Source organism: Nanorana parkeri, unplaced genomic scaffold, assembly GCF_000935625.1.
Source record: "Nanorana parkeri isolate BGI_ZX_2015 unplaced genomic scaffold, ASM93562v1 scaffold245, whole genome shotgun sequence".
NCBI lineage: Eukaryota > Metazoa > Chordata > Amphibia > Anura > Dicroglossidae > Nanorana > Nanorana parkeri.
The window spans coordinates 142,797-157,415 of record NW_017306513.1 but is presented as its reverse complement, the minus strand read 5'-3'; the positions used below and the strand labels follow the sequence as shown (position 1 = coordinate 157,415).

The following is a 14,619-nucleotide window of genomic DNA, read 5'->3' as shown; positions in this document are numbered from 1 at the left end:
TTGCTGGGTTTGGTATGCTGGCACTAAAAAATAAAACTTACAAGGGAAAGGCTCCCTGGTGAAGACATCAAACACAGGCTACAAATGAAGCTGAATCTTCAAAAAAGAGATCCAAGGATTTCTCCCTGTGACAAACAGCTTGGCAATTTACAAACACCTTTGTTGTAGAACTCTATGTTAAGAAAGCACAAACTGATTTTATTTTTTAATAGTGGTAAATGCAAATTAAAATTAAAAACAAGTAACAAAAGATAAAAGAAATGATTATATCTGTGACATGTTAGGTGACCTTAGGTCTTGTGGATGGGCAGAAAGTCATGAACTGGTGTCTAAAAAGAGTCTCATAAGTCTAGTAATAAATTAATTTAAGAAAATGAAAGAAAATATTGGGAAATAATTGTTGTACTTGCTTTTTCCGGTGGATATTTATTTTAGTATATTTCTGAAGTACCAAAGGATATCAGTGCAGAGAGAATGATAAAGGCCACCATTACTGACCCCGTTCTGAAAATGCTAGTTATCTGTCTTTCATGCTGATCCTCTGGATTCAGAATCTTCGGCATCACTGACGTGAAACAGGTACAAACAAGGAAAGCTCTAAGTCTACTCTGGCTTCACTTCTTCCATGCCCATTATAGGTCAGGAACTTTGAAGTATCGAAGCCCAAGATTGTCAGACAACTAGCATTTTTAGAAGAAGGTCAATGATTTCTGCCAACATGTCTGACAATAACTCTATTCCAGTATTTACATTCTATTTGTTTACTGCCAGACAACAGATTAACCTTAAGGATTAACTAGGTATGTCTGGCTCAATTGCTGTTCAGTACTCAAAAATATCACTGTTTGTAACAATGAACACTTACACTATCTAACCTTTTATGGTTTCTATAAAAAAATATGTTGGTAAAGGTTAACTGTGTGATGCTTAGTTATAAGTATTTATCTTAAAAACAGTCTTAAACAATACTCTATAAAATAAACTTTATATTTTGAAAAAAACAGTGTATATCTTACCTACACACCCTTTTTAACACTATGAGATCTATTTACTGTATAAAGAATTTGCAGACCCATTCACTCTGCAAATGTCTGTGAATGTCCGTTCTGTGTGAATAGAAACAAAAATGAATGTTTTCTTTTCAGGTGCAATATAACATAAAAATACTGCATTGTGGCTAGAGGGGTATAGGAAAGTAGTATTTAGTTCCTATGCTCCTCAGTGCCATCTACTGGCCAGAATGTGGTATTTTCCGAATGTTATATTTAACCTGAAAATGAAATATACTAAGAACGATTGTTTTGCCTTTATTCGCACAGAACAAATGTTCACAGACCTGCAGGGTAAATTGTTTATAAATAGACCCCATATATATTTTATTCAAAAACTATAGCTGCACTTTATCTTGTTTACTGTGAATAAGTACAGTTATGAAACATGAAGTCAATTTAAACAATGTGATCCATATGTGGAGATACATTCAAAATGAAACTAAAATGCTATCACAGTACATAACAAGAGAAATGGAAACAGGTCATACAATACAAATAAATTGTGAGTGTCGATACTGTTAAACACCAAATACTGCCCCCTCTAATAATTAGTAGAATATGCAATCCGAATCCTTACATGCATAGAGTCAATGTACTAAAATCCTATTTAACTGCCATTGTATTACATAAATGTTTTGCATGCCATGTCTGGTGATACTGTAAAAAATGTAACTATAAAAACAATACAACGTGGGCATAATTCATGCGTACATTTTATAGTATGGAAAATACAGGAACTAAACATAAGCTTTTTATATCCATATTACCACCACCATACCTGTTCTGCTGCATGGAATCTGTTTAAACTGTACCATATGTGTACATTAAGATTCTGCTCAGGTACGCTTTTTGAAAAGCTGATATAACTGTGTATAACTAGATGTGTTTCACTTACCCTGTGCGTTTTGTGATAGTTCCTAGTGTCATTGGTTGTTTTATTTGCACTAGCGGCAGGACCACAGTCAAACTTGGAAGTGGTGACAAGCGTGGGTTCCCTGGGTTGTTGTTCGTGAAGTTGTTATAATTGTCTTGGCTATTAAGTTTACCTGCAACATAACAAGAAAGCAAATCCTGAAATCCAATGTCACACAAGTACCATAAACGACTACAAATCACCCGACTGCTCTATCAGAAACAGAATAACTGTTTTTTGTTTTCTTTTACCAGCTTAGTAAAAATGCCTGTTAGAGGACCGAAACTGCACTTTTAAGCAGACTCATAACTGAATAATGCTGATTTCAATGATTATTTTCTAATAGAATATACTTTACATTTACTACCTAATGCAAATCACATTTTCTGTGTATAAGTAAGAGCCAACAAGTGGATGTACATGGCCATTCCATTGCAATTCAATGTGTTGGGCAAGGGTTCACAATGAGCAATAGCTAACTCTGTTGAAAGCAATGTTTATTGTTGCAAAAATATCTGTGCAACGGGGACAATATTTCTCTTTCATTAGAACAGTTAAAGTATTTGCAGATCCCACTTTTTGCAGATTAAAGCTGTAATCAAAGCAAACTACTAAATCATCAGCACTGCATATTTTCTTTCAGCTCATGTGCATGCAGCAGAGCCTAAATGGCATCGCTATGTTCTGTTTAAACAGCCCCGATGTTGGCGACGTACACTGTACGTCGTCAGTCACGAAGGGGTTAAAGAAAGGACCCTGCGGTGACCCCGAAATGTTGGCTAATTGACACTTGTGACATGTTTCTTCAATAAATCATTAAAGCAATGTATCTTCAATAAATCAATAAAGCAAAATAATTGGATGCTTTTGACTGAGTGCTGGTGATCTCTGTCTTTACAATTTTGGAGATCATGGCACCATTCACGTAATCACTACGAAAACCATGACTACTAATCAAGGTCCAATCACTGTAAGGAGTGCAGGTGACACATCAATACCCTACAGATACCTGCTTATGTCAAGTCTTATGTGCCCCCACACCAGCAGATCTGTCATTAGTAATGACAGGACATAAAAGATCTGTTTATTGCCAAACCAACCACTGCACTGATCATCTACTGGGACATCTGGACAGGTGATTTGAAACCAGCAGGCACATAGTAAAAGAATTGTACCATTCCTATTTAAATCAGTCATACAAATATATTCCAACATCCTGAAATAATTCTGTGACTGATAATGATTTCTTCTGATGATCCACAATGCTCATTATTGATTGCAAGGACACCCATGCAATATTCAGTTGTATATGACTCATATCTGTCACATAACTAGAGATAATTGTCAGTGTATGGGTATCCTTAACAAGCTATATTTAATTTAATACCAACAGATTTACCTAAATAAAACTATATGACTAAATTTACCTGTAGAAATGCAGACATACCCTATGGCATACTGAAGACTGCCCTCTTATTCAACCTCTCAAAAAAAAGAAGACTACCGTAATACAGACATTCCTGGTTAAATAAGATTATTTTGTGATTTAAAATCCAAGAAAAAAAATCGGTTTTCCAAATCAACTAACAGTGTTTTCACCTCTGAAGATTAAACATGGATGCTGTCCATATGAAGAGTACTCACTCTTTCTATTGTTAGTGACTCACGACCTTTCAGCCCCCAGACAGAAGAGGAAATGAACTAGAAATTACACAAGCTGTAGGAAAATAAAAGCCGGGGAAAGAAAGAAACTAGGAAAAAGGAGAACGAAAAAGACCCGGATAAGCTTGTTTGTAATAAAATCAAAGTAATTTAAATAGTCAAACAGTGAGCTAAAGAGTTTAGATCATTAACTTGTTTTTGGGATTTCAACAATGCTATGAGATGATGGCTTTTGTCCTTAATCAAAGAGGAGCCATATTGGGAATTAGGTTCCTAAATAACTGATGCATTCTTCAGTACATATTACAGAAATCCCAGGCCTGATCCTCACAATCCTGGCTTCAAGAGGGTTCTTAAACTTTCAGAACAGCTACACCCCCAGTGCAGTCACCTTTTTACAAGGAAGAATAACAGCATAGAAACAGATTTCTCACAGGAAGCTGCCTGAAATGCCATTATGGTACTTGAAATGGAAAGAAAACAGCCAAAGGAGGAAAGCAGAAAAGATCTCTTAATGAATATGGAACTAAGAAGAAGTTCTTTCGTAGTTCTAGTTAATAAAGAATACAAAAAGTAATAAAGACAAAAAGGCTCCTTAATCCATTCCCCAGTGGTCACAGAAAATATTTGTCAAGATGCACTGCACATCATGATGACCAAAACCCACTTCTTACTCAAGAGCACGTGCTTCCGACATTCAGTTTACATCTGTAATTAGGCTGTTACTAGCAGTCGTAGATTATGAAGCAAAGACAGGGAGATCTGTACAGAGGTTACCAAATGGTAAGAAATTCCTAACAAGGTACAACAAAGTCTTTGTAAGGCTGGATATTCACTGTCAGATATTGGCAAGCAATGAAACTTTTTTATCTATTGTGATTGGGCAGTGTATGAGTTAACAATCAAGCAATATCAACCATGTGAGAGCTTTGGAATTCTCATTATTGCTTTCAGAGAACTTCAAACAATTTAGAGATTCTCTGAGATCAGTTTGCATTTGTGTCTTTTTATTTAATAGAAAGTAGAATAAAAACAGATTGGAACCTTCATAGTGAGTAAGCTGCATGCAAACATCAGCTGAAGTACAGAAAATAAACTGTTCAAAATGGGATAATCTATAATATACAATAATAGTTCCACCTAAACTGGATCTAAAACTAGGTGGTTCAGGCAGATGCATTTAGATACAACTTACTACAAGCACTTAAAAGTAGTCTTAGTTAAAACTTTAAACTGATTTAAAGAGAACCCATAATGCATAGTAAAATAGTTTGGGGTCAATTCTGTTTTAATTTTTCCATATAGTTCATAAACTTTTAAATTTATATTTTATGTATAGTTGTTTTTATTATATGCATACAAATCTTTTTACAATTTTTAGGGCTAAACATTTACTGCATGGCAAAGGATTACCAGAGCACTATACAATTAGCTAAAGAGACAGCACAAGAAAAAGATTTTCCTTTCAAACACAACTGTCTTTCACCAAAACATTAGGGCGAGACATCTGATAAGTGATTAGTGATGAAATCCAGCTAATTAATGATTAGTGATTTGTCCAGCTCTGTGTACAGAACATTAGAAAAGTCAAAGCATTCAAAAAACTTAGATAAGCCAGAAAATAGTTGAAACCAACTTCAATCACCAAAAGGTATGTTTGGAAGAAAAAAATATTTTTAAGGAGTAGATGACCAGTTATGCTTTGAGATTGTGAAGCAGCCACAAGTCGCACAGTCAACGAAGAAACAAACTGTAAAAAGGCTGGATGTAACAAGATAATCTAAAACACACCTCAAAATCTCCCATTAAAGTATATCTAAACATAAATGTTATATATTGCCGCTTACTGGTGCTTAGATGTGGTGGCTCTATTAGTTTTCTTTATGCAGGCTTTCTTTTCCTTTTTTTTTTCACATAGTGCATTTTCTGTCCTTGGATAAGAACACTCACTCATTGTATTGCATCTACGGAGGAGAATTGTTGTCACTCTAGGACAGGGCTACAGAACAAATCCCTCTCCATAAAAGGGGGAGGTGTTCTTTAGTTTACAAAGACATCCAGGAGCATAAGAGTGCAGCGGAAGTTCAGCTAACAAGATTTCTGGCATGATCATTTTTTGCACTTAGTTAACAAATATAACAAAACATTTTTAAATGTATATTTAACAGACCAAAAGTGAGCTAATAAGGGAAGTTAAGTGTTAGGGTTTACATATACTGTTGAAGTTTTGCAATAGCGTTTAAGAACTTAACGCTTATTGCAAATCTATGGGTGAATTTCATAGGCTATGTGCATGCAAAAAAATCCCTAAGGCAAGAATAGAAAGATTTGTTTTCTGTCCACAAAAAAAGTTTGGAGGCTGTGATTTTGCCATAGGGATATTTTGAAATCCTGCTCAAAACCATTCAAAAATTGTATTTGTTTTATGTTTCCCTGATCTGTTAAATTCAACAAATAAATAGTAACTGTGCATGAAAATCTACAAAAAGTCTCATTTTTATGTTTGTTCCTGCAATACATTGACTTCCTTTTTGCTCAGAAAGTCAAAACATAGCAAAACAGAACTTTGACTAGGGGTGGACAAGCTTTCGCATGGGAGGGATGCCCCTATACTTTTCAAATACCAGTGCCGATACTTGGCATTTTCACGAGAACTACCAGGGTTGCAGCTGGGACTGGCTCTGGCGCTCCACCATTGTCCTGAAATCATTAGTCTGTATTGTTTTAGAAAACCTTCACATGACAATAAAACAAAAATGTATCAGTACTTGTAAGTACTTGGACAAGTATCAGTACTTGTAAAAATGGTATCGGTGCATCCCATTATTTATAAAAACACAATCCCACATTAAAACAGAGATGTACACATCCCAGGAGCTCCGTGTGCTCCTTACAAATGACAGCTGCCTGCTAACTTTAGAATTTTTCTCTAGACTAGTCTTGGAGCTCGAAAAGTATCTGTACATGTACTTGTACCGAGTATGGTACTTGGTATCAGTGCATCCCTAGTAACAGGCAACAAAAGTACTTCTGGTGAAGAGCAGACTAACATTTAAAACATCTCTAGGGAGAATAAAAAATCCCCAGATCTGTACCTCCATCTATAGGTTTTTTTTATTTAAAGAGAAGTCTACGTAGAAGCACCAATTACTTATATAAACCACCGGTCATGTGACAAGCTGGATCCTCCAAGGTCCTGAAGCCTTCAAGCATGAAGCCACTACAAGGAGGAAAAGGCACATGACCAGATGGCAAAGGGAACTGACATGAGCGTACAGTCACCGGTCGCAGCTCCTGGAAGAAGCGTCATAAAGGCTCATGTGACCGCAAGTTAAGGTAAGTATTCCTGAGTTTTAGAGGCTTTGTTAAAAAAAACTAAAAAAAACCCACATAGATTGAGTAGCTATGGGTGGGTGGGAACAGCATGTTTTTCTACCTAAACATGTGCTTTAAATAACACAATTAGATAATACAGATTAAAAAAACAGCAAGTTCAGATGAAATAATCAGTGAGTGTGTATGTGACTGAAGATTGATGAAGCCGTAGAAACCCCAGGACAGAGTTCACGCTTGTGACAAAGATAAGTGTTCCACATGAAAAATTTTGTAGCAGCATAATTAGTGTTTAAATGCCTATGTGTTACATTACAAACACATAAGTATGTGTAACTCTTAAAAAACAAACAAAGATAGAGCACCTATATCACTGAGTACAAAGTTAACTATTTTAATAATTACGGCGTGTTGGAGCTGCACGTATTTGTTAATGATTTAGGCACAGATGAGGGTTCAATAGCTTTATCATCACTTGCATGTAATGCTTGTACAGGACTCACTTGTTCTAGGACATGAGGAGCAAAAAGCAAATGCTGCATATGAGACACAAGAACAGGCTGCAGAAATTCTTCTGAAATTACAACAATTCTGCAATTATTCCTATAACCAGAGGATGATTGCAGGTAATTGCAATGGTTCCACTGTTATTATAATGTAGTACAGGAAATCACAGGAAATTTCTTAGCCCACAGAAAGTTTATTTCAGGTAAAAAGAGTTTTTATGTTTGCAGAAAAACAGGTTAAGAGTGCAGGATATAATGTGCATGTTGATTTGCCAGATGCAAGGAATGCTGGAAGTAATAGATATAATTCACATAAGTAACAGTCAACGTCACCAATTAAACTCCTAAAAGAACCACAAATGTTCCTTATAGCAAACTGCGTTTAACGTTTCACTGTAGCAATCGTATACAGTGTAACTAATTGCCATTAATCTCAAACCAAAATACTCCCCTGAGCCTACTTTAGGGAACATCACCTACTTTTGAACAAAATATCTTAACCCTTATTTAGGAAAATTCACCATGTACTCTGATTCTAAGCCGGCTGGCAAATCATATAAAAACATGGGATGCAATGCTCATCCCAATAAAATACATATTTGTAAAGGCCAGTATGATATATATTTTTAGAAAACATTTCACTAACTGTGACTTTACTCTTAGTCTCATTTTCCTCTTTACATGATAACATTTAATCTGGTTCCCACTTCCCTATTCTTACAAGTTGACAAGGTATGACAAAAGATCGTGGCGCAGCATGTCCTAAATGACCTACTAATGATATACTGTATGCAACTATTTTTTAAACATCTAACATTTCCTTCTTTAAAAATGATTAGGCACTACCATATGCAGCCGAAGAAATGTTTTGTACACAAGGTTCCTGAATCATTGATTTCTGTGCAAACCTAAGCCTAATTGTGTTTCTGGCAAATTTTGAGGTTGAGGTTGCTGACAAATGTTCCGAGTCTTGAATGCAGTTAAAGTGGAACTGAACTAAAAAAGGTGAAGATCTATTATGTTATACGGAAAATACAGACATTTTAATTGTGCCTAGACAGTAACTACACAAATGTGTACCTTTTGTCTGGAATTCCTCCTGAAATGTAGCAGTGCACTTCCTGGTATTTGAGTGTACCAAGGCACTCCTACTTCCTAGAGTAGGCACCAAAACTAAAACTTTCTCCTGAGTTAAAGTTTCTGATTTTAGCAAACCAGTTATATACTCTGGCCTTCGCACTTGCTGCATATGTTTCCAAACTATGGGCATGACTGCCACTATTCTATGCTGCATCTTAGCATCCTAATTACACTTTTATGAGGTGCAGCCTTTTACTTCCCTAATTCTTGGGCTATGTGCAAGAGTTTCTAGGGATGCCTACCGTACAAAAAACCAGGTGGAGGATTGTAGAATTTACCTCATTGCAAAGAGTAAGTATGATAACAGGAAGTTGCAGTAATTTCAATTCTTACCACTTTTTTAGCATCATTTCCTGGGTTCTATTGAACTATTCTACTAGCCCATTAGTTTGTGAGTGGTACACTGAGGTGCACAGGTGAGTGATTTACAACAACTGGCACAGCTCTTTGTCTACCCTTGACATGAAAGGGGTTCCTTGTTTTGTCAGAGTTTCTCTATGAATACCAGTACAAGAAAACATTTGGAACAGCTCTTTTACCATAAAAACTTAGAGGGCATGCTTATAAGAGGGATTGTTTCTGTATATTGGGTAGCATAGTCAAGTCTACCAGTATATGATGGTTTCCAGATCCATAACAAACATCTCAAAAGAGGACTCAATTATAGGCAAGCAGACTGAAAATGTGCAGGAGGTGCATTTATTTAACACTTAGGGCAATATTTTATAATACACTTCAACTGCTTTGTAAATATCATGCCAAACCATTACTGCTCAATCCGCTCTTTTGTTTTTTTTATATCCATAAATGACCACCCAACACATGCAAATGGGCCACATTCAACAACTTCTTTGTGCTAGACTGCGGAACCACCAGCTATTCCACAACTTGCACCTGTCCTTTTTTTATACAATACAGTATGTCACAGTACACTGAAAAATTGGGGTATGACAGGCTAACATCTGGTTCTACCCCATTTATCACTTTTACATGCATTTGACTAATTATGGGCTCAAAGTCATCCCACACATGCAGTATACCGGTTATATCTGTCCTTTCCTGAGACCATTTCTTCTCCCAAACCATGAATGTTAGTGGGAAGTTGTCAGATACTTATGACAGTCAACATTTGCCTCAAGTTCATGCAAAATAGTGCTAGCATTTATTTCAGACAGCAAATAGCGACACAAGCATCACCTCCAGCAATAATTTATTTATAGGATCATCTTGTACAAACAGTAGTAATAGCATACCAGTTTCAGCCAAAACAGCCCTAATCATAGCCCAATCACTACATATTAAAATACATTACAATATCTTCCCACCTTGTGATGGGCAGGGTAGCACTCTTGAGTGATATAAAACACATAACATCTAAAACTATTAACCCTTAAAATCTTGCAGCAAGTAATTCACCATAGAATTAATAGAAAATCATGAAAAGAAATAAAGATAAATTACAAAATAACACAATAAAATATAACATTCAAGGAATGTGAAAAGATATTATTTCAAATACAGACACATATCTGAAAAAAGGATAGAGCAAAGCAGCTCCAAAACATAACTGAGCCTCCTCCATGTTTCATTGTAGGTACACAGTGGGGGTTTTTTTTTCTTTGAAAAGTTACTGTCAAAAAGCAAAGGATGGTGCAATCAAACACTGTTACCCTGACCTTGAAGTTCAGCTTGTATCACTTAGGAAAGTTATCACAGCTCTTTGTCTACCATTCACACTATCCTTCTGTTTTGTCTGGAGTCGATTGTCCAAGGCCAAGTAAGTTGGCTACACTCCCATGGACCTTACATTTCTTAATAATATTTGCAACTGTAATCAAAGAACACTAAGTTGCATGAAGATGGACTTATAGCCTTTACATTTGACATGCTGGTATATCATTATTTTTTTCTGATCTCCTCAGACAAATCTCTTAAAATTACTATGATCCAATTTTTTTGAATATGTTTTGGGGGTACCAACATATTTGTCCTATTTAAAATATCTTAGTACAATAAGCAATAATTGATCTCTGTTCACACTTTCTTTGCTTTATTCCTGTCTGAAAGCACAGTGGTGTCATAGGCTTTGGTTACATTTTTTTGAATGGTCACAGCACTTGCTGAGATCGGTTTGTGTATCCGTTAACAGACGTGGTGGCAGTGATCATTTGGTGTGCAAAGGGTTAACTGCCAACCCTACTGACGATCGCTCTCAGTCTGCTGGCCTGAGATTGTTGTCCCACGAGCTGGGAAATCTCTGTGCAGAGTGAGGCTGAGAGTGGTCTTGCCATGTCCGTGTGACGGCTGGCTCGGTTCACAATCACACGTGTAAAGTCACGTGTGATTGCCGTACAGAACTGTGTTTGGACCGAGCGCATCCGTCACACCTACTATTGAATCTATCTCTATGAAGGCAATTTTGCAAAGCCCTAAGGCCTAAATGATGGGTATATAGGACTAAAGTTCTCTGACATCTAAGGTGACCCACAAATAACCCTTCCTTCAACTCAAATGCCCTAAATGGCCCAAAAGAGCTTTAGTGTTCTTGATGAATCCAGGTAAACATGGCAACAAAGGTTTCAAATGTGTCCACCCGCTGCCCCAGCCTCTCAAAAAGTGACCCTATGCCCGCCACTATGGTGGCCCTCAGGGACCATAACCAGATCTTGGTTATTTGCTCAGCTGTGCACAGACCTTTAGATATGTGAGCTGACTGATGCTCAGAGCTTTCACTCTCATTCTTTGCTGTTATACTCTAATATTTGGTGAAAAGGCTGACTGCTGACAGAACTCTAAAAAGCTAATTGTGTTGCCTGTTTGTCTTTGCAAAATCATTAGGGGACTCTCTGCTAGTTAGGAAGTGATAAGTTTAGTTAGTAGCTTGGAAAAGCAGATATTGTGTTGTTGCTATAGACTTGCTGTACAAAGCCTTCCTGCATTGCAACTGTAATTGTTTGCTGCCTTGCTGAATAAAAGTGCAGGACAAACTTGCTTAGACTGTTCCTGGCTGTCTACATCTCATGCATGGTTTACCCCTTCCACTACCAATTGAGCCTTGTCCCCTTATAATATATACGCACACACTTTAAAAAAAAAAAAGAGATAATGCTATAAAATGTAGCACTGTAATATAGTAGAATAAAGTTAAATGTCCACTAAGATAATGGAAACCTGGACTTAAAAGCACACATTACCACGGTGTCAGCAAGGTTTCATTTATGCTATTTACATATAGTGTGCTGCATGGATTACTGTTAATGCGGAAATGCAGCATTTTCCACTTTCTGGACTCTAATCCTAGAGAAACATATGTTAAAATGGAACACTTAAATAAAATACATCTTTCACATAAGCTATAGAATTACATTTTATCACATATCAGCTTATATGTATTTTATTGTTTTAAAACAGTAAACAATGGCACAGATTCACTGAAGCAAGTAAGTTGAAACATGTTTTAAGAAGCATATAGAAATTAATTAGAAACACAGCAGCATTCAGAATGTTACATTTTTGTCTTGGAAAAGAGTTATTACACTAAACTGTTTGAGACTATTGAAAGACAGTCATGTGATCTCAGAAGTAATACTAATCAAAATTGTGCCCACAACCGGATGAATATATATATCTGCTAAGGCAATGACAGCTTCAGTCAGACATTTAAAAAAATAACTGCAGGTGCTGCTTTCTTTACACTCAAGTCAAAATTAAAAATAAAACCTTGGAGAACTATGGGGTTAAGGCTTTTCCCCATAGTTCTCCTTAGGGTAATGCGGAGGACACAAACTAGCGTCCTCCCGTCACCCTAAGCTCAGTATACCGCGAGCTACAGCTCGCGATATACTGAGACGCCACAGTATACCGCGAGCTACTGCTCGCGGTATACTAGGACGCCGCAGCTGGAGCGGATCCCGACAATTATGTCTGGATCCGCCCAGCTGCGTGAGTGACAGCTGGCTCTGACTATCTAGAGGCAGAGCCAGCTGTACCCGCCCGTCCCCCGTCACGCTGGCGGATCGGAGCGGGGAGGGGGGAATCCAGCCCCTCCCCTGTCACGGCAGAGAGCCGTGACAGGATCGAGAGGTGAGCAAACGCCGCTATGTGTTCGCTCACCTCCCGATCTACTGAGCCGACCCAGAGCAGTCTCATTGTTACAGGTCGGCTAGAACTATGAGGTGAGTGAAAAGCACTCACCTCATAGTTCTCCTTTAAAGGACATCCTAAGGCATTGACATTGCATCAGGTATTTAGAAGGCCTGTGAAATAAACAGAAAAGTTTTGTTATTATGCTCCAAAATATTTTCTCTGATAGGAAATGTCACATGAAGCTGGGCTCCAGCATGTAGGAGGGCCAGCAAAGAGGTAGGTGGGGTGTGGGCAGGATATATGCCTCTTCATGTGTGACTACAAGGGAAGATATTAGGAAGGCAGAATGAAATGTAGACAGAGGCATACAGGAAATGTATGTGAATGTGGTTCTGAGCATCTATTCAAAAGTATTTAGGGGGACTAAATGTACACAGTACCAGTGACTGCCACTCTCTTTCTCAGCAATCTGGTGATATGGTAATCCCCAACTGTGATGTGGAAGACCAATTCTCAAACACACCCACTGCAAGCTCTTTGCTATTCGTCCAATCCAATGTAACAACCAGATTCAAAACTACCTTTGAAATTGACTAGTGTAGCATGAAGCAGTGCATGGCCTTGTTCACACCAAGCGCGGAGCAGGTGCATAGCAGAGCAGAGCAGTTGCAGACCGGATCAAAACTGCGTCCAATGTATTCCAATGGTATTTTTTGCTCCATTTTACATCGCAGCGTGCAGTTCCAGAGCAGGTGAAAAAACTGCAGCAAGCCCTATTTTACCTGCTCTGGAACTCATCAAAAACGCATGCAAATGCCTGGAACGCACTGAAAGCCCATGTTAAACTAAAAAAATAGATATATTTTTTTGTTTACCAAAAACGGCCCGGAACGCATCAAAAACGTGGTACAACCCACTGCACTGCGTGTGCAGAAACCTGCTCTGCATTTGGTGTGAACAAGGCCTAAGAAAAAGCAATAAACACATGCTAAGGGTACGCTCTGACAACATGCAGATGAACACATAGGACTATTATTATTATACAGGATTTATATAGTTCCAGCGATGTTACCTCCATGTACAGAGGTGAAGCCACCAGGTCCCACGCTGGATAAATGTACAGAGAACAAAGGCCAGCGGTGCGACGCCCAGTACAGAGGCCGGCGGTGCAGCACCCAGTACAGAGGCCGGCGGTGCGACGCCCAGTACAGAGGCCAGCTGTGCGACGCCTAGTACAGAGGCCAGCAGTGTGACGCCCAGTACAGAGGCCAGCTGTGCGACACCTAGTACAGAGGCCAGCAGTGCAACGCCCAGTACAGAGGGTCAGGGTGCGACACACAGTTCAGAAGGTCAGGGTGCGACACTCAGTAGAGAGAGTCAGGGAGCGACACACAGTACAGAGGGTCAGGGTGCGACACACAGTACAGAGGGTCAGGGTGCGACACACAGTACAGAGGTCAGGGTGCGGCACACAGTACAGAGGTCAGGGTGCGGCACACAGTACAGAGGTCAGGGTACGACACACAGTACAGAGGTTAGGGTACGACACACAGTACAGAGGTCAGCAGTATGACTCACAGTACAGAGGTCAGCAGTATGACTCACAGTACAGAGGTCAGCAGTATGACTCACAGTACAGAGGTCAGCAGTATGACTCACAGTACAGAGGTCAGCAGTATGACTCACAGTACAGAGGTCAGCAGTATGACTCGCAGTACCGAGGTCAGCAGTATGACTCACAATTCCCGAGGTCAGCAGTATGACTCACAATTCCCGAGGTCAGCAGTATGACTCACAGTACTGAGGTCAGCAGTATGATTCACAGTACCGAGGTCAACAGTATGACTCACAGTACAGAGGTCAGCAGTATGACTCACAGTACAGAGGTCAGCAGTATGACTCACAGTACAGAGGTCAGCAGTATGAC

General features: G+C 38.6%; 1 protein-coding gene across 1 annotated transcript in view; it reads right to left on the bottom strand.

Moving 5' to 3' along the window:
- BCAS3 (BCAS3, microtubule associated cell migration factor) overlaps window positions 1-14,619 on the bottom strand; it is a 685,966-nt gene that overhangs the window by 530,895 nt on the left and 140,452 nt on the right. The window contains exon 8 of the mRNA XM_018556659.1: window positions 1,948-2,098. Within this exon, the coding sequence (XP_018412161.1) occupies window positions 1,948-2,098 (151 nt within the window). The remainder of the gene's footprint in view (window positions 1-1,947; window positions 2,099-14,619) is intronic.